Here is a 19,796-nt window from a genome sequence, read left to right on the forward strand (position 1 = left end):
AGGTGGTGGGCGCCTGTAGTCCCAGCTACTCAGGAGGCTGAGGCAGGAGAATGGCGTGAACCCGGGAAGCGGAGCTAGCAGTGAGCTGAGATCCAGCCACTGCACTCCAGCCTGGGCGACAGAGGGAGACTCCGTCTCAAAAAAAAAAAAAAAAAAAAAAAAAAAAAAAAAAAAAAAATTAGCCAGATGTAGTGGTGCTTGCCTGTAGTCCTAGCTACTTGGGAGACTGAGGGGAGGGGATTGCTTACGCTCAGGAGTTTGAGGCTATAGTGAGCTGTGGTCATGCCATTGCTTTCCAGCCTGGGAAAGAGAGTGAGATCCTGTATCAAAAAAAGAAAAAAAAAATCCTTGAGGTGATGGATACCCTCAATTACCCTTATGTGATTATTACATATTAAATGCCTGTATTGAAACATCATATGTACCCCATAAATATATACCTCACCTGTTATGTACCCATAACCATTAAAAATAAAAATAATTATTTAGAAGTTCAAATCGCTGAATTTTTTACATCAAAGCTCTGAAATAAACTATAAATAAATAATTTAGTTTTAGATGTATTTCATTTGTGCAGTTTACAGTTGGGTTTTGTTCTGTGATACAGGTTTTTTTTTTTCCTTAATGAGTGATTTTAGCCTATTCACACTTATTGATCCGTAATATCAATTACCATAACTATATAATGCCCACACATACCTATTTCTTTAGTTGGTGTTAGCCAATACAGTAGCCGTTAGCCACATGTGGCATTCACTACTTCAGATGTAAGTAGTGTGACTGAGGAACTGAATTTTCATTTAAATTTAATTTTGATTAATTTAAATTTAAAAATTGATGCTACATTGTTGAGGGAAATTGAAGAAGGTGTAAGTAAATAAAAAGATATCCTTGTTAATTAATTGAAACACTTCATATTCTTAAGATGGCAATACTTCTGAATTGATCTGCAGATTCAATTCAGTTGCTATCAGTATTCCAACATCCTTTTTTGTTTGTAGAAATGGACAAGCTAATCCCAAAATTTGTATTGAATCGCAAGGGATCCTAAATAGCCAAAACAATCTTGAAAAGGAAATACAAAATCAGAGGACTCATACATCCTAATTTCAGAATTTGCTACAAAGCTCCAGTAATCAGAAAAATATGCCTCTAGCACAAGGATAGACATGCAAATCAACAGAATTAAATTAAAATTCTGTAAATAAACCCATACATTTATGGTCAGTGGAGTTTTGAAAAGGGTACCAAAACCATTCAATGGAGAAAGAATAGTGTTTTCACCAAATGATGCTGGGACAACTGAATATTTACATGCAAATGAATGAATTTGGACCTTAAACTCATATGAAATGCAAAAATTAATTCAAAAATGAATCCAAGACCCAAATGTAAGAGCTAACACTATAAAATCTTATAAAGGAAACATAGATGTAAATTTTTCATAACCCTGAGTTAGGCAATTGTTTTTTTAATACGACACCAAAAATATAAATAACAGAAGAAAAAATAGATAAGTTGGACTTCATCAAAATTAAAAACTTGCATTATCAAAGGATACCATCAAAAAATGAAAGAGTGACCCAGGGACTAGGAGAAAATTTTTGCAAGTCATATACAAAATCAGGGTCTAGTATTTAGAATATATAAAGAACTGCTACAACTTAGCAACACAAATATAAATAACCCAATTTTAAAATGGGCAAAGAACTTGAATAACTATTTCTCCAAAGAAGATGTACAGTGGTCAAGAAGCACATGAAATGATACTCAAGATCATTAGTCATTAGGGAAATGCAAAGTCAAACCACAGTAAGACACCACTTTATACCCACAGGGATAGCTATATCCAAAATCAACAAAATATAAGTATTGGTGAGGATGTGGAGAAGTTGCATTTCTGATGGGGAAATATAAAATGATGCAGTTGTTGTGGAAATAAGTTAGATAATTTCTCAAAAGTTAAATACAGAATTACCGTGTGATTCTGAAATTCTACTCCTAGATATCAATTCTCTTTCCACCCAAGAGAACTGAAAACATATGGTCAGACAAAAACTTGTACATGAACGTTCATTATTCTTAATAGCCAAAAGTGGACACAACGCAAGTGTTCATCAGTTGGTGAATAAATTAAAAATGTAGTGTATCCATACAATGGAGTATTACTCAGCCTTAAAATGGGGTGAAGCATTAATACCTACTACAACATGGATAAACCTTGAAAACATTATAGATGAAAGACGTTAAGCACAAAAGAACTCAGATAGAAGACTGTTTCTGGCACATCTAGAGTGTCTGTTTCTCTTCTCTGGAAATCTTTTGTCTCTCCTTTGGGCATTCTTGGTTTATATGTTAATTCCTTATATCTGTAAACTGTAATGTAATGGGGAGCTGAGCAAGAAGACACGAGGCAGATGAGAACAGAGTAGCCTTTACTGGGCTCGCAGGCGAGGTTTACTGGTCCTCTAGGAGGAGGGCCGAGGAAGTCGCACTCAGGGCGGGTATCAGGGGCATTTTATAGGGTGAGGTAGGTGGGGTTTGTAGGTTTCTGTTTTCCTGAGTTAGGTTTCGATTTCTGAGGAATGACGTGTCCAGGAGCTTGCACAGAGTGGGGGTTTTTTGGCGGGCGTGGGCTTTTTTTGCGCACTGAGAGTCTTAGCAGGAAGTGAAGGGTGGGAAGTCCTAACAAAGGGCCTGCCATGCCAGGTGATACCGCCATGTTGGGTCTAGATTCCTGCCTAACATTCCGACCTCTTTCTAATAAGAAAAAGGGGCAACGTGTTCATCTGGCTGCTTCCTGCTGATATAGGCCGTTGTGGGGTTCTTTGGAGGTCAGAACTCGGGTATAGGGGTGGAGTAGCATCTGATTGAAAGTGACCCGGGAGACTCCTTTCATGTGGTCCTGGATGAAGTGGAGGACACAGGGAGCTGCGGAGGCAGTTAGATGTGGAGGTGCAGATTCTGTCCGGTTGCACCAGGAAGCATTGGGGGTGGAACTGTTGAAGCTGGGACAGGGTGAGGTGGCTGAGACACTTGTGTGTGATGAGATCTGATAGTCGGTGAGAAGACTAGACAGTAAGAGAATGTCCTAGGGTGAGCTTGAAGGCCTCCTTGGTAAGTTCTGTGGCAGCTGCCAGGGCTCGCAGACAAGGTTGCCAGCCCTGGACCGTGGGGTCTAACTGCTTGGAGAGATAGGCCACAGCCTGGTATGTGGATCCAACCGGCTGGGCTAGGAGGCCAGTAGCTACCTTTTGACACTCCTCGGTGAATAGGTGAAAAGGCCGAAGGGGGTTGGGGAGAGAGAGAGCAGGGGCAGAAAGGAGACAGTCCTGAAGCTTCTTGAAAGAGTTGGCAACTAATGAGGGGTCAGACAGCGGTCCGGTGGGTGCTTCCTTGGCAGCCGGGTAGAGGGGCTTGGCTAGGACCCCGAAGTTGGGAATCCAGTGCCTGAAATACCCTACCAGTCCTAGGAAGGACAAGACCTCTTCCGTATCCTGAGGAGGCTGGAGAGTTTCGATGAGGCTTATTCTATCCACCATGAGGCTTTTTGTAGTGGGTGTGAGGAATATGCCTAGGTAGGTGACAGAAGGGGTGCAAAGCTGAGCCTTGGCTGGGGTAACCCGATAACCTCGGTCGCCAAGAAAATTTTAAAGTGTAGCAGTATCCGCAAGGGAGCTCTCCCAGGAGGGACTACGTAGTAATAAGTCATCTACATATTGCAATAGTGTGCTGTGGGTAAGGGGACAGAGGCTAACATCCTGTGCCAGTGCCTGTCCGAAAAAATGGGGGCTATCTCGGAACCCTTGAGACAACAGTCCAAGTCAGCTGGGAAGAAATATGAGTGTCTGGATCTTCCCATGTAAAGGCAAACAGAAAGTGACAGTCAGGGTGTAGGGGAATGGTGAAGAAGGCATCCTTTAGGTCAAAGAAAGTAAAATGAGTGGTATCAGGGAATGTGCGAGAGAAGTGTATATGGGTTAGGAACAACTGGAAAGGTGGAGACTACTGCCTTATTGATGAGGCGTAGATCCTGCACAAGGCGGTAGGCCCCAGAGCTTTTCCGTACAGGCAGGATAGGAGTATTGCGTGGTGAGTTGGCAGGGACTAGAATTTGCTGCTGGAGCAGGCGCATGATGATGGGTTTTAGTCCCTGTCGGTGTTCAAGGGAGATAGGGAACTGGGGTCTAGAGGGAAACTTGGAGGGATCCTTCAGCCAGATGCAGACTGGAGTATGGTGCTGGGCAATGATTGGGGTAGAGGTGTCCCACATCTTAGCATTAATGGGGACTAGAAACGGGAGTGGGGGGTCAGCCTGGCGGGGTTTAATCAGGCGAGAGGAGGGGAAAGAAGAATGCGAGGTGCAGGGAGGGGTTGGGCCGGAAGTGAACTGAGGCCCCTAGCTTGGAGAGGAGGTCTCGTCCTAACAAGGAGACTGGGCATGAAGGAATAAGAAATGAGTGCAAGAAGAGGGAGCCATCCAGGCGGCAAGACAGAGGAGGAGTCTGGCGGTAGGTGGAGGGAGTGCCATCAATTCCCATGACCGTGACAGCGGAGGGATGGCTGGGGCCACTGAAGGAAGGCAAAACAGAGTAGGTAGCCCTCGTATCCATAAGGAAGGATATGGACTTATCCGCTACCTGGAGCATAACCCTGGTCTCGGCGACAGTAAGAGGGGTTCCCGAGTCTGAGCCTCTTCAATCTTCGTCGGTGTTGAGGAGCTGGAAGACGCCTCTAGTACCTGGAGGAGGGTTGTCACGTGGAGGCGTAGCGACCGTCTTCAGGTTGGGGCAGTCTGACTTCCAATGGCCTATCTGCCGACAGCTCGGACAGGGGCGAGTTGGCTCCTGAGGGTTGGGGCACTGCTTGGCCCAGTGGCCTTCGTTGCCACATTTGAAACAGGCACCAAGTGGCGCTTGGGGAGTACCTCTTCTCTGAGAGCTCCTGGAGCCAGATGGCCTCAGGGCTTCTACCAAGGCCTGGGTTTGGAGTTGTACCTTCTGTTTTAGCCTGGCCTGTCGCTGGGCCTCAGCTGCTTCCTCCCTGGAATTGTAGACCTTGAAGGCCAGTTTGACTAAATCCTAGATGGTAGTTTGAGGGCCGTCCTCCACCTTTTCAAATTTTTTCCGGATATCCGGAATGGACTGAGAAATAAAGTACATAGCCAAGATGGTTCCTCCTGCGGGGGAGGCAGGGTCAAAGCGGATGTACTGAGTGAGTGCCTCAGTCAGTCAGTTAAGAAAAATGGCCAGATTTTCATCTGAGTCTTGGACTACCTCCTTTAATTTATTAAAGTTGACCGACTTATTGGAGGCTGCCTGCATGCCGGCAAGAAGGCACTGTACCATCATGTCTCGGCGTTGGCGGCCTGCCTGCCCAACCTGGTGGTCCTAGCTGGCCTTGGCCAAGGGCACCACCTCGGTGCCTACTGGCATGGGGGGGTCAGTTAAATGAACCTGGTCAACATGCTGCCTGGCTGCCGCTAGGATACCTCCTGTTCCTCAGGGGACAGGGTTGAGGTCATAACGACATGGAGATGATGCCAGGTGAGGTCATACGCCTGGCATAGGTATCTGAACTCTTTGATATACAGAGTGGGGTTAGCCGAGAAAGAGCCTACATGCTTTTCAATCTTAGGTCTGCCAGTAAAACGGCACATGGACCCGGACCACTCCTTTGGCGCCTGCCACTTCCTGCAAGGGGCACAGGAGGTCGGTGTTGGACCGGGTATGGGCTGAGACAGGCGAGGAGGAGGAGGAGGAGTTAGGAGAGACAGGATCCGTCAGGTTGGAGTTAGGAGAGACAGGATCCGTCAGGTTTGGTGGGGACACAGGAGGAGTGGACAGAAGGGGTGGCGCCAATGAGGATGGAGATGACGATGGGTCAGAGTAAGGGGGAGGTTGAGCGGGGGACTGAAGCGGGGTCAGGGAAAGAGTATCAGGGGGCTCAGAGAAAGAGGAGGAGTCGTCCTTCTCCTTGCTTGAGGGAGTAGATTTCACGAGCAAGACCTGGGCCAACAAACATCGGGCACAGAGGTCTGGTCTGGGTGGGAACGCAAGTCCTAAAAGGCCTGAACGTAGGGTACCTCGGACCATTTGCCTAGCCTCTTGCAAAACTTGGTCAGATCTGTGAGGATATTAAAGTCTAGAGTGCGTTCTGCAGGCCACTGAGACTGATTATCTAATTTATACTGCGGCCATGCCACTGTGCAGAAGAAAATAAGCCGCTTTCGTTTTAGGTCTTGGCTGAGACCTAAAGCCTGGAAATCAGCCAAGAGGCACCCCAGAGGGGATTTTGGGTCTGGTTTGGACTGGGCAGCCCCCATGATCCTGAGGCGGGCAGTCCGGAGGCAACGGGAGCATCCTCCCACTGCCACGCAGAGTGCGGGGTGTGGCGGCTTCCGGAGAGGTTGGACGTCTCGTCCTTGGTGCCGAGGTCACAGGTGACGGATGGGGGAGGCCCTGATGTGGCCGCATTTTCGGGCAGGGACTCCCGGAGCCTGCAGTACGGGAGAAAACTTACCCAGCAGTGATTGAATTGAGTCTCGGATTTGGTGAAAGGGCTCCTGGCTCGGAGAGGAGGTTCTGGCTCCGGGAGAGGAGAGCCTGCCCTAACCGGCAGGGGTCTGGGGAGGGGTCTCCTCCCAGTTTATGGCACCAATGTAATGTAATGGGGAGCCGAGCAAGAAGACACAAGGCAGATGAGAACAGAGGTAGCCGTCATTGGGCTCGCGGGCGAGATTCACCGGTCCTCTAGGAGGAGGGCCGAGGAAGTTGTGCCCGGGGTGGGTATCGGGGGGGCCTTTTATAGGGTGAGGTAGGTGGGATTTGTAGGTTTCGGTTTTCCTGAGTTAGGTTTCAATTTCTGAGGAATGACGTGTCCAGGAGCTTGCACAGAGCAGGGATTTTTTAGCAGGCGCAGGCTTTTTTCGTGCGCTGAGAGTCTTAGCAGGAAGTGAAGGGCGGGAAGTCCTAACGGCTTGCCATGCCGGGTGATACCGCTATGTTGGGTCTAGATTCCTGCCTAACATAAACCTCACTTGAACTTCTGTAGTATCTCTAGGGTTGGTTTCTGTTTGGATGAACGGAGGCAAGATGGTGCACTTCCGGGTTCTTCATCCCCCCCAACTTTTCCCACGCGCGCGAAAATGCAGCCGTCCACCCGGGAAGGCGCAGACCAACTAGGCATGCGCCAGGTGATGTCAATCTGAAGAGACCAAGGTTTACCTGGTCGCACCTGTGGAACGCCCCCGACACGCCTGTGCCCCGCCTATTGCCCTCCCACTCCTAGAAAAGCCGCTCCGGACGAACGCCAGGCACTGACTTCCCAGCTTCCCCACTGCGGTGGGGACTGTTGGAACTCCGTCCGAGAGCTGCACGGGTGACTCGGTTGGCCTCATTTGCCGGAGGCCAACAGACCTCTCCCTACCCACCTTCTTCCCCTGAACCTAGGTGACCAAAATAAACTTGCAGTTTTGCTCCTACCCTTGCCTAGCCGCTGGTTCTTTTGTGCCCACTCTGGTGGTCTTAGAAAAACAAATCAGTTTCCAAGAGGGATTCAGCAGCCTATGTAACTTGCCTTTTTTTTTTTTTTTTCAGGAAGCTAAAATCTTTATAATATCATTGTAATTCTGTATTTAGTACTGAATATTTTCAAATTTTTTCACTGTAGCTTGCAAATATAAAAGTGTTTAAGAATCAAGTTGGAACATATTTTTAACTTTTAAAAAATTTTTGATATTCCCAGTTCTGATAGTATCAGCAGTGATGAGGAGGAGCTAAGGACTTTGGGAAGCAGTGGTAGTGAAAGCAGTACTCCAGAGAATGTCGGACCTCCTTTCCTCATGGATGAGAACAGTTGGTTCAACAAGTGTAAGAGAGTTAAACAAAAGTATCAGCTTACCCTGGAACAGAAGGTATTTTAAAATTATCAAAATACACTTAATTTTATTCTTGTTATTGCCTTTGAACTGTGACTGCCGAAATATTTTTAACTGAATAAAATTATTTATCCATTGCTGCTTCTCTTCTGTTTTTGAATTGTCCTCCTTTTAATGAAAAATCACGCAGTCATAGAAGATGCTTTTGTTTGTTGAACTTTTTCCAATTTTATGTTTTAACATAAAAACAAGCCATTATTTTAATAAGCAGTTTAATTTATGTATTTGAGATTTTAATTTCTATCATTAATTTTATAAAAGATTATTGGTTTGTGAAAATGCAGTGATTGCCTAAGCACGTACATCTGTTTTTTTGAAAATTAGATATTTTAGCAGCTCTTGTGTGTTAAGCACTGTAGTAGGCAAAGTGGAGTATATAACAGAAAGAAAACAAACTCTATTAAGGAGTTTTTAACCATTACTTTTTTATTGTATTTTCTATTTTTCCCTTTTCTTCTTCTTTAATATCATCATTCATAGATGATATAAATAAGGAAAGCCCAATGGAATTAGTGATAGAAATATTCAAAAAATTAAAAATGCAGTGGGGAAATTGTTATCATTTTACAAATATAAATAATTTTATCTATACAGATAGCTGTTGCTTAGAAAATACTTTTTAAATCCAAATTATATAGCTATAAACATTTGCATAATGCATATGAAGAAAACTTTTCATGCGCTATTAAAGGAGACTTGTGGTACCAGCAAGAATTCAGACTAAGATAATCTGAAAGTATCTTCATTGCAAAAATCTGAAAATGCTGAGTAGAATACAGTTTTTTAAAAGATTTATTCAGAGCAACTCCCTCAAGAAAAGGAACTCACTAGGGATCAGAAACATAGACCTAACACAATAAGAATATGTGCATATATTGAGAGAACTGTAGGCCCCAGGGATGGGGGTGAAGACATAATTCCTTAACCTAGAAACTTGCATTTTAACACCAACAGGGAAACAGCAGGCATAGGACCCTGTCATTCAGGTGGAAATTGAACCTAGAATGCAGGAGTGAGATGCAAAATGACAAAGTAAACAAATAAATTTGTAAAGAAACCTTGGTTACATGAAATAGCAAAAATAATGACCAATATGGGGTGACATTGGTATACTGAAATATGTTTAACTGGCTCTTTTAGAGGAGATGGAAACAGAAGCCCTCAATTGTAGTGTTTGCCAGTTTTTCTGGGATAAATACTCCCATCATGGCCAATTTAAAGCTACCAATATGACATCACTGAATGCAAAATTGGGAAGAGATGCACAGTAGAACACCATTCCATAGTATTTCTACTAAGATAGATGAAATAGATGTAAATGACTGTAAGAACATAGATAATAATAGTTAAAATATGGTGAAATAATTAGAAAGTGATGAATTTTGATTAGTTATTGCCTTTGTGTTTAATATAATTTACTGAGTTGTAAATTTATATAATTTAATTTTACTAACAGCAATGTTTTACAACTGCGTTAAATTTCTGAAATTTAACAGTCAATTCTTGAGAGCCTATACAAGCCAGCTACAGACCACCACTGGGAGTATGAATGCAGAGCAGAACTAAAACACTGACTGAAAAACATCAGAAAGAGTGAGAGATGCACAGTAGAACACCATTACACAGTGTTTCTACTAAGATAGATGAAATAGATGTAAATGACCATAAGAACATAGATAATAATTAAAATATGGTGAAATAATTAGAAAGTGATGAATTTTGAGTAGTCTTTTGAGCTAGTCTTTCAAGGTCTTTGTAATATAGTGAAGGAAGTTAGAGACATTTTTAAATGTGTGTGCCTGTTTCCAAAATTAACATTTAGAAGTTGCAATTAAGAGAACAGAAGTAGAATGTTTAATTTTCAAACTAGTAGAGGGAAAGAAAAGAAATAAGGAAAGACTGATCAGTAGAATAGAAGGGAACACATTAGAAAAAATAAGGATAGTGAAAAGAGAACAAAAAATGCAAATTACATATAACCAGAAGAGTCAACACCACCATAAAAGTAAATGGCAGAAACTTGCCAGTTAAGATAAACTCTTAGATTTATTGAAAAATAATTATAAAATTTAGCTCTATGCTATTGATAAGAGAGACACATAACATATAATGACATAAAAAGTTGAAACTAGGGGAATAAATATACTAGACAGATGCTAAAAGAATTCTATGTCAATATCATTAAATGTAGACGTTAAGGCGGAAACATTTTTTTAAAAGACAGTGTCTTTCTTTAGTCTTAATAATGCTTACTTTAGCATTCACCAAGAACATATATCAGTGCTGAACTTACATATATTTAACAATATATCCATGAAAATGTAAAGCAAAAGTTAATTAAATGTCAAGAATAAATTGGTAATTCCATAATTATAATAAGAAATTTTAAGGTCTTTCAGAGTAATTTATAGATTGAACGGATGTAGTGAACTTCAGTAACACAATTAATAAACCTGATCTAAAATATATTAAATGTTAACAATTAGAATATGTAACCTTTTCAAGCGTATATGGAACAGCTATAGTGTTTTGTTTTGTTTTGTTTTGTTTTGTTTTGTTTTTTGTTTTTGTTTTTGAGATGGAGTCTCGCTTTGTCACCCAGGCTGGAGTGCAGTGGTGCAATCTTGGCTCACTGAAACCTCCACCTCCTGGGTTCAAGTGATTCTCCTGCCTCAGCCTTCCAAGTACCTGGGACTACAGGCATGTGACACCATGCCTGGTTAATTTTTGTATTTTTAGTAGAGACGGGGTTTCATGACATTGGCTAGGCTGGTCTCTAACTCCTGACCTCAAGTGATCTGCCCACCTTGGCCTCCCAGAGTGCTGGTATTACAGGCATGAGCCACTGCACCCAGCCAATTTTTTATGGAGCACACTAAGTCACAAAACAAATGTCCACAAATACCAAAGAAATGATACAATATTATCATTTTAGTATAACTTTTATATTAATATAAGGTCATGTGAATAGTGCAGTAAAGTTAGATATCAATACAAAAAGTTTAGCACCACCCACATGTGACCCATGAAATTAAAGAAAAAATTGTCTAAATTATAGGTCAAAAAATTGATGAAATAGAATACTTTAAAATGAATGAGAATGAAAATAATGCATACTAACCGTTGTAAGTTGCCACACAACTTGTATAGTACTTGTAGAAATACTTAGATATTTAGAAAAGAAACAATGAAAATTACAGAGATAAGTATCCAAGAAGTAGTCAAAGAGCAACCAAACCAGTTCAAAAAGAAGGAAAGTAATAAAATAACAGATATTGATGAAGTAAAAAACAAAGAAACATAATTAACAAAACCAAGAGATAATTATTTGCAAAAATTAATGAAATAGACATTCTAGCTAGAATAATTTTTTTTTTAAATTAAGGCACAGATAATCTTAAGAATGGAAGAATAGACAGCACAGCATAAATGTGGGAGAAACCCTCCCAATAATTATTAGAGAATATTTAAATAATTTTATGATAATACTTTGCAAAACAAAGAATTTTTATAAATACTACTTATCAAAACTGATAGATATATAGCCATTTAACAAATTGAATAAGTAGTTTAAAATCTATCCAATCCCCCACCAAAAAAAACTATCATGTATTGTTTTGGTGAGTCTACCAAATACAGTCATGCACTACATAATAATGTTTTGGCCAACAATGGGTCATGTATATGAGGTGGTCCCATAAGATTATAATGGAGATGAAAAATTCCTATCACTTAGTGATGTAGCCATGGTAATGTTGTAACACAATGCATTACTCATGTGTTTGTGGTGATGCTGGTGTAAATACACCTATTTCCCTGCCAGTCATTAAAAACTAGCATATACAATTATGGACAGTACATAATACTTGATAATAAAATACTGTTACTGGTTTACATATTTACTATACAATACTTTTTAGTCGTTATTTTTTAGTGTACTCCTTCTACTTAAAAAACAAAAAAAATTAAGTGTAAAACAGCTTCAGGCAGGTCTTTTAGGAGGTAGTCCAGCAGTAGGCATTGTGATCATGGGAGATGACAGCTCCATGTATTAATGCTCCTGAAGTCTTTCCAGTCAGACAAGAGGTGGAAGTGGAAGACAGTGATATTGATGATCCTGACCCTGTGTAGGCCTAGGTTAATGTGTGTGTTTGTGTCTTCATTTATAATGAAAAAGTTTAAAAAGTTAAAAAATTTTTAAATGTGTAAATAGAAAAAAAGCTTATAGAATAAGGATGTGAAAAAGAAAATATTGTTGTATAGCTGTGCAATGTATGTTTTAAACTGTTATTACAAAAGAGTCAAAAAGATGTTTAAAAGTTTGTAAAGTAAAAATGTTAGAATAAACTAAGTTCAATTTTATTACTGAAGAAAGAAAACAAAAATAAATTTAGTGTAGGCTAGGTGTACAGTGTTTATAAAGTCTGCAGTAGGGTACTGTAGTTGTAGGCCTTTACATTCACTAACTACCCACTCACTGACTCACTTTGAGCAATTTCCAGTCCTGCAAGTTCCATTTCACAGTAATGGCCTACATAGTTGTGCCTTTTTTAAAAAAAAAAATCTTTTATACCATATTTTTACTGTCCCTTTTCTATGTTTAGATATATAAATACTTGCCATTGTATTACAGTTGCCTACAGTACTCAGTATAGTAACATGCTGTACAGGTTTGTAGCCTAGGAACAATAGGCTATACCATCTAGCCTAGGTGTGTAGTAGACTGTACCATCTGGGTTGGTGTAAGTACACTCTGTAATGTTCATAGAATGGCAAAATGGCCTAGCAACACATTTCTCAGAACATATCCCCATCATTAAGTGGCACTCAACTGTATGAGTGATCCCTATTTTATATGGACTGTTCCTGAGAATAGAAAAAGAAGGAATAGTTTTCAATGAATTTAATGAATCCCAGTATAACTTTTATACTAACATAAGATCATGTGAATATAGTATCAAGTGGGAATGTGATTAGTATAAAACCAGTAGTAAGAATGATTACTACAATGGCAATGTCAATAGCAATATCTAGTAAATGTGAAGATATACACGGCCTATATCCTAGGAATTCTCCTCCTAGATATATCTCCTTGGATGTGCGTACCAGGAGACATAACAGTGTGTTCACAGCATTATTGTTTATATTAAGAAAAACCTAAAATGATCCAAATGATCATTGAGAGAACAGTGACAGAAGAGTGAATAAACTGCAATATTCATACAATGGAATACTATACAGTTTTTAGAGCAAATGAACTATAGCTAGACTCATCAATATAGACAAAACATTTTCAAAAGGATATTGACAAAACCAAGCAAAATTAAACAACTTATTGTTTAAGATGACACATATTTATAGTAAAACTGGAAAGAAAAGTAAAGAGATGATAAATACAAATCTAGGATATTGTTACCTTTGCAGAGGAGACAATCAAGGAAGGCATTATATTGGCTTTTAAAGTATTGGTGATTAATCTAGGTTGTGGATATGTGAGTATTCTTTAATTACTAATGTTTATGAATATATATTGTTTATATTAAGCTGTATATATATGAAATATTCATTTATAAAAATTTAACTTCTGAGATTTTATTATAGAAAAACATTTGAGAATTATCAGGAAGAAATATGAAAAATAAGCTCTTGAAGAATAGTATTAACTACTCTTAACATGTATCATAAATCTAAAATAAGTGAAAGTTTATTAATGACACATGAATAGGGTAACATGTAATAGAGGAATACTTTAAAAAGTTTCTAATTAAAAATCCTTAGAGGAATTTCAAAGTACATTGCAACTAAAAAGAATAGAATGCCATGGGAAGAGAACAATCAGAAAACAGGAAAGAGCTTTTGAAAATTAAAAATATGATTTCCTGAATTCAGAAATTTAGTACAAAGGGTTGGAAGATAAATTCAATAAGGTTTCCCAGAAAGCAGGGCAGAAGGACAAAGAAAAAGTAAAGAGTAACAGGTTAAGAGATCATTCCAAAAAGTCTTATATCCTATTACGTGTTTACCAATAATAATAGCTAGTAATTATACATAGCATGCAGTGTACTAGACACTGTTCCAAGCAATTTACCTGTATTGATTCATTTAATCCTACCAACTGGGGTACTCTGATGGGTCGTACTTTTTTTAGATGGTAAAACTGTGGCACAGAGAGCTTAAGTAACTTGCCCAAGGACACATAGCTGATAAGTGGTAAAACTGGAATACGACACTAGGCCGGCAGGCCTAACCAAAACATTATACTACCTCTCACTAACATATTAATGCTAAAATGTTAATGTCTATGTGTTTTTGAAAAATAATCACAAAGAGGCAACTTTCTAATTGGTTATTCTGTTTTTAGGTCTGTATTTTGAAGCTAGGAGTCATGCAGTTGTTTTGAAGCTTAGAATTACAATGTTTTAACTAAGTTTTGCATCAAATTAGTTTCTCAAACTTCAAAGAAGAGTTTTAAATAATGGAGAATATATGTTATATTTTTATATTCAGTTAAAATAAATTTTTTACTAATTTTTCAGTAATGCTTTGAAATTGTTTCATTACAATATAAATAGGAATAGTATTTAAGCTACTCAGCATTTATCTTCAGGATATGTATTAGAATTTTGCAGTTGCTATATCTTGATGATACTGGATTTCCAGGGTTACCTTGAAGAACTCTTACGACTTCGAGAGAACCAACTATCTGAATCTGTCTCCCAGAATAAAATACTACTTCAAAGGATTGAAGATTCTGATCTGGCCCATAAACTGGAGAAGGAACAATTAGAATATATAATTGTGGAGCTTCAAGATCAGCTGTAAGTACAAGCCTTTTAGAAAAATGTTGGTAGTATGTAAACATTAAGACAAAATGTCATGTTTTAATATAGGAGGCAAATTCCAGTAAATCTGATTGCTTGTTAATTCTTTTTCACCTACACATTTTTTGAAAGTTTACTTTTGTTTTTGTTATTACAAAAGTAATCCATGTTAATTTCAGAAAGTTAAAAAAATACAAGAAGAGGCCGGGTGCAGTGGCTCATATCTGTAATCCCCCGCACTGGGGAGGCTGAGTTGGGCAGATTGCTTGAGCCCAGGAGTTAGAGACCAGCCTGGGCAATGTGGCAAAACCCCATCTCTACTAAAAATATAAAACATTAGCTAGGCATGGTGGCATATGTCTGATTGAGCCACAGCATTCCATTCTGGGTGACAGAGCAAGACTCTGTCAAAAAAAAAAAAAAAAAAAAGAAAGAAAGAGAGAAAGAATAAGAATAAGAAAATACAAGAAGAGAGTAAAAATTACCTTCAGTTGTGTTACCCAGCATAAACTGGTTATAACTTGGTGTATATTATTCCAAATGCGAATGTATAATTCTTAAAGTAGTTATTGATTGACTGATTATAAATAGATGGTATTTAGACTAGTGCTACTCAAAGTATAGTGCTGGTACGTTAACTGTTACTAGGTTGTGCCAGAATGTCACTAAGCAGAGTTTAGGATAGCTGAGTTATTTTTTAATAGCAAGACTTTTTTTTGATGAAGAAAGCAGTATATGGAGCTACTTTCTGGTACAAGCCTCTTGTCACTGTTCAAAGCACTTGTACTTTGTCAGGCTTGTACTTTGTATTTTGTCAGGCTTGCTTTGTTCAATTGCTTATTGTGAAAATTTTCACATATTAATATGTAATCTTAAAAAATAATTTAAATTTTTTTATTTTGAAGTAATTTCAAATTTTCAGAAAAGTTATAAGGACAGTACAAAGAATTCCCATATAACCTTTCCTAGATTCATTATTTTCAACATTTTGTCACATTTGTCTTATAATTCTGTTCCTTTCCCTAAACACATACACATTTTTTAACCACTTGAGAGGTTGCATACATTATGGTCCTTCATTCCTTACTGCTTCAGTGTCATTCTTAAGAACTAAAATGTTCCCTTATGTGATCATAGTTCAGTTGTCAATTAAAGATATTTAAATTGATGTACTTTCACCTATAATTCATTTTCTGGTTTTGTCAAATGTCTAAATAATGTCCCTTACTACAAATTTTATTTCTTTGGTACTGGGTCCAATTCAGGATTCTGTTTGCATGTGGTTGTCAGCTACTTTAAACTTAAAACAGTTTTCAGTCTTTTTCTTGCATGAGATTGATATTTCTAAAGAAAACTAGCTAGAATTCTTATAAAATGCCCCTTAATTTGTGTTTGTTTACTTTTTCCTTATGATTAGAATGAGCTTATCCATTATTGGCTGGATTACAAAATAAGTAGTTATGTTCTATTGGGGATATGAACACCCAGAGGCACATAGTCTGTTGGACCTTTATTAATGATATTAATCATTTGGTTAAGATGTTTTTCTCTTCTGTATAGTTACTGCTATTCCTTCTGTTCCTTATAAATTAATTAACACATAATTTATAAGTAGATACTTGAAAAATTTCAACTTTTATTTTGGATTCAGGAGGTATATTTGTTACATGGGTATGTTACATGATGCTGAGATTTGGGGTGTGATTGATCCTGTCACCGAGGTAGTCAGCATAGTACCCAATAGGTAGTTTTTCAACCCTTACCCCCCACCCTTCCTCTCCCTTCTCGTAGTTCCCTGTGTCTAATAATGCCATCTTTATGGCCACGTGTGCCGAATATTTAACTACCAGCTATAAGTGAGAACATGAGGTATTTGGTTTTCTGTTTCTGCATTAAATCACTTAGGATAATGACCTCTGGCTGCATCCATGTTGCTGCAAAGGACATGATTTCATTCTTTTTTATGGCTGCATGGTAGTCCATGGTGTTGATGTACCATATTTTCTTTATCCAATCGACTGTGAATGGGCTCCTCAGTTGATTCTATGACTCTGCTATTGTCAGTAGTGCTGTGATTAACATAGGAGTGCATGTCTTTTTGGCAGAACAATTTATTTTCTTTTGGATATATACCTAGTAATGGTATTCCTGGGTTGAATGGTAATTCTGTTTTAAGTTCTTTGAGAAATCTCCAAACTGCTGTCCACAGTGGCTGAACTAATTCATTCCCATCAATAGAGTGTAACCATTCCCTTTTCTCCATAGCCTTATCAGCATCTGTTGTTTTTCAACTTTTTAATAATAGCCCTCTGACTAGTGTCAGAATGGTTTTGATTTCCATTTCTCTGATGATTATTGTGTTGAGCTTTTTTTTTCACATTTGTTGGCTGCTTGTATGTCTTCTTTTAAGTATCTGTTCATGTCTTTTGCCCAATTTTTACTGGGGTTATTTGTTTTTTTCTTGTTGATTTAAGTTCCTTACAGGTTCGAGATGTTAGACATTTGTTGGATGCGTAGTTCGTGAGTATTTTCTCCCTTTCTGTAGGTTGTCTGTTTACTCTGTTGATAGTTTCTTTTGCTGTGTAGAAGCTCTTTGGTTTAATTAGGTCCCACTTGTCAATTTTTGTTTTTGTTGTAATTGCTTTCGAGGACTTAGTCATAAATTCTTTTCCATATGTTGCATTATTCTGTATATGGCTACCCAGCTATCACAGCACCACTTATTGAATAGGGAGTCCTTTCTCCATTGCTTATTTTTGTCAGCTTTGTCAAAGATAAGATGGATTGTGGGTATGTAGCTATATTTCTAGGTTCTGTGTTCTGTTCTATTGGACTTTGTGTCTATTTGTGTAACGGTATCATTCTGTTTTGGTTACTGTAGCCATCCTTGTAACATAGTTTAATGTTGGGTAACGTGATGCCTCCAGCTTTGTTTTTTTTTTTTTATTAGGATTGATTTGGCTATTTTTGTTCCATATGAATTTTAGGATTTCTTTTCTAATTCTCTGAAAAATTATGCTGGTATTTTAATAGGTATTGCATTCAATCATGCAATTTGTTCTGTAGGTTGCTTGGGGCAGTATATGGTCATTTTCACAGTATTGATTCTTCCAATTCATGAGCATGAAATGTTTTTCCATTTGTTTATGTCATTTCTTTCAGCAGTGTTTTGTAGTTCTCCTTGTAGAGATCTTTCACCTAATTGCTTAGATATATTCCCAGGTATTTTGTGCATGTGTGGCTGTTGTAAATGGGATTGTGTTTTTGAGGTGACTCTCAGCTTGACCGTTATTGGTGTATAGAAGTACAACTGATTTTTATACATTGATTTTATACCCTGAAACTTTACTGAAGTTGTTCTTCAGTTCTAGGAGCCTGTTGGTGGTTGTCAAGATTTTCTAGGTGTATAATTATATCATCAGGAGGTTGTCAAAGTTTTCTAGGCATATAGTTATATCATTAGGAAAGAGAGACAATATGATTTCTCCTTTACCAATTTGGATGCTTTTTATTTCTTTTTCCTATTGCTCTGGCTAGGACTTCTATACTATGTTGAATAGGAGTGGCCAGAGTAGGTGTCCTTGTCTTGTTCCACCTCCCAAGGGGGAATGTTTCCAGCTTTTGCCTGTTCAGTGTGATGTTGGCTGTAGGTCTGTCTTAGATGGCTCTTATTATTTTAAGATACATTCCCTCAATACCTAGTTTTTTGAGGGTTTTTATCATGAAGGGATGTTGGATTTTATTGAAAGCGCTTTCTATGTCTATTGATGTGATCATATGGTTTTTGTTTTTTATTTCGTTTATGTGGTAAATCACATTTATTGATTTGCTTATTTTAGCCATCCTTGCATCCTGGGAATAAAGCCTACTTGATCGTAGTTAACTAACTTTTAGAGGTGCTGCTAGGTTTAGTTTGGTAGTATTTTATCGAGTATCTTTGTCTCTGTGTTCATTAGGGATACTGGCCTAAAGTTTTCCTTTCTTGTTGTGTCTTTCATTTTGCTATCAAGATGATGCTGGCTTCCTAGAATGTGTTACAGAAGAGTCCGTCCTTCTTGATATTTTGAAATAGTTTCAGTAGGATTGACACCAGCTCTTCTTTGTATATCTGGTAGAATACAACTGTGAATATATCTGCTCCAGGACTTTTCTTAGTTGATAGATTTCTTATAACTGTTTCAGAGTTTATTGCTCTGATTAGGTTCTCAGTTTCTTCCTGGTTTAATCTTGGGAGGTTGTGTGTTTCCGGCAATTTATCAATTTCCTCTCGATTTTCTAGTTTGTGTGCATAAAACTGTTCGTAATAGTCTCTGAAAATATTTTGTATTTCTGTAGGATTAGTTGTAATGTCAACTCTGTCATTTCTCATTGTGCTTAGTGGGATCTTCTTTCTTTTTTTCTTTGATAATAGCTAACAGTCTATCAGTCTTGTTTATCCTTTCAAAGAAATGATGTTTGGTTTTATTGATCCTTTGAATAGGTTTTTGTGTCTCAGTCTTGTTCAGTTCTGCTCTGATTTCAGTTACTTGTTTTCTTCTTCTAGCTCTGGGGTTAGTTTATTTTTGTTCTTTTAGTTCCTCTAGGTACGATGTTAGAGTGTTGATTTAAGATCTTTCTAACTTCTTGATGTAGACATTTACTGATAAAAACTTTTAACACTGTTTTTGCTGCATCCCAGAGATTTTGGTATGTTGTATCTCTTTTTCATTTATTTTAAAGAATTTTTAAATTTCTGTCTTAACTTCATTGTTTACCCAAAAGTTATTCAGGTGTAAGTTTGTTTGATGCCAATGTGATTGTGTGATTTTGAGAGATTTTCTTGCTATTCACTTCCATTTTTCTTCCACTGTGGTTCACATATATGCTTGGTATGATTTCAGGTTTTTAAAATTTTATTTGGACTTGCTTTATGGCCAAGCATATGGTCAAACATCGAATATGTTCAGTGTGCAGATGAAAATAAAGTGTATTGTGTGGTTGATGGGTGGAGTATTCTTTAGATGTCAAATTGGGCAAGTCAAATTTACATCCAGAGT

At 38.4% G+C, this 19,796-nt stretch overlaps 1 protein-coding gene across 2 annotated transcripts in view; it reads left to right on the forward strand.

Moving 5' to 3' along the window:
• The window catches only part of RUNDC3B (RUN domain containing 3B), a 198,651-nt gene that overhangs the window by 122,300 nt on the left and 56,555 nt on the right, over window positions 1–19,796 (forward strand). For both annotated transcript variants that reach the window (XM_010370648.2, XM_010370649.2), the window contains exons 7-8: window positions 7,747–7,915; window positions 14,600–14,757. In XM_010370648.2, coding sequence (XP_010368950.1) covers window positions 7,747–7,915; window positions 14,600–14,757 — 327 coding nt within the window. The remainder of the gene's footprint in view (window positions 1–7,746; window positions 7,916–14,599; window positions 14,758–19,796) is intronic.

The sequence above is a fragment of the Rhinopithecus roxellana genome, chromosome 6 (assembly GCF_007565055.1).
Source record: "Rhinopithecus roxellana isolate Shanxi Qingling chromosome 6, ASM756505v1, whole genome shotgun sequence".
Taxonomy (NCBI): domain Eukaryota; kingdom Metazoa; phylum Chordata; class Mammalia; order Primates; family Cercopithecidae; genus Rhinopithecus; species Rhinopithecus roxellana.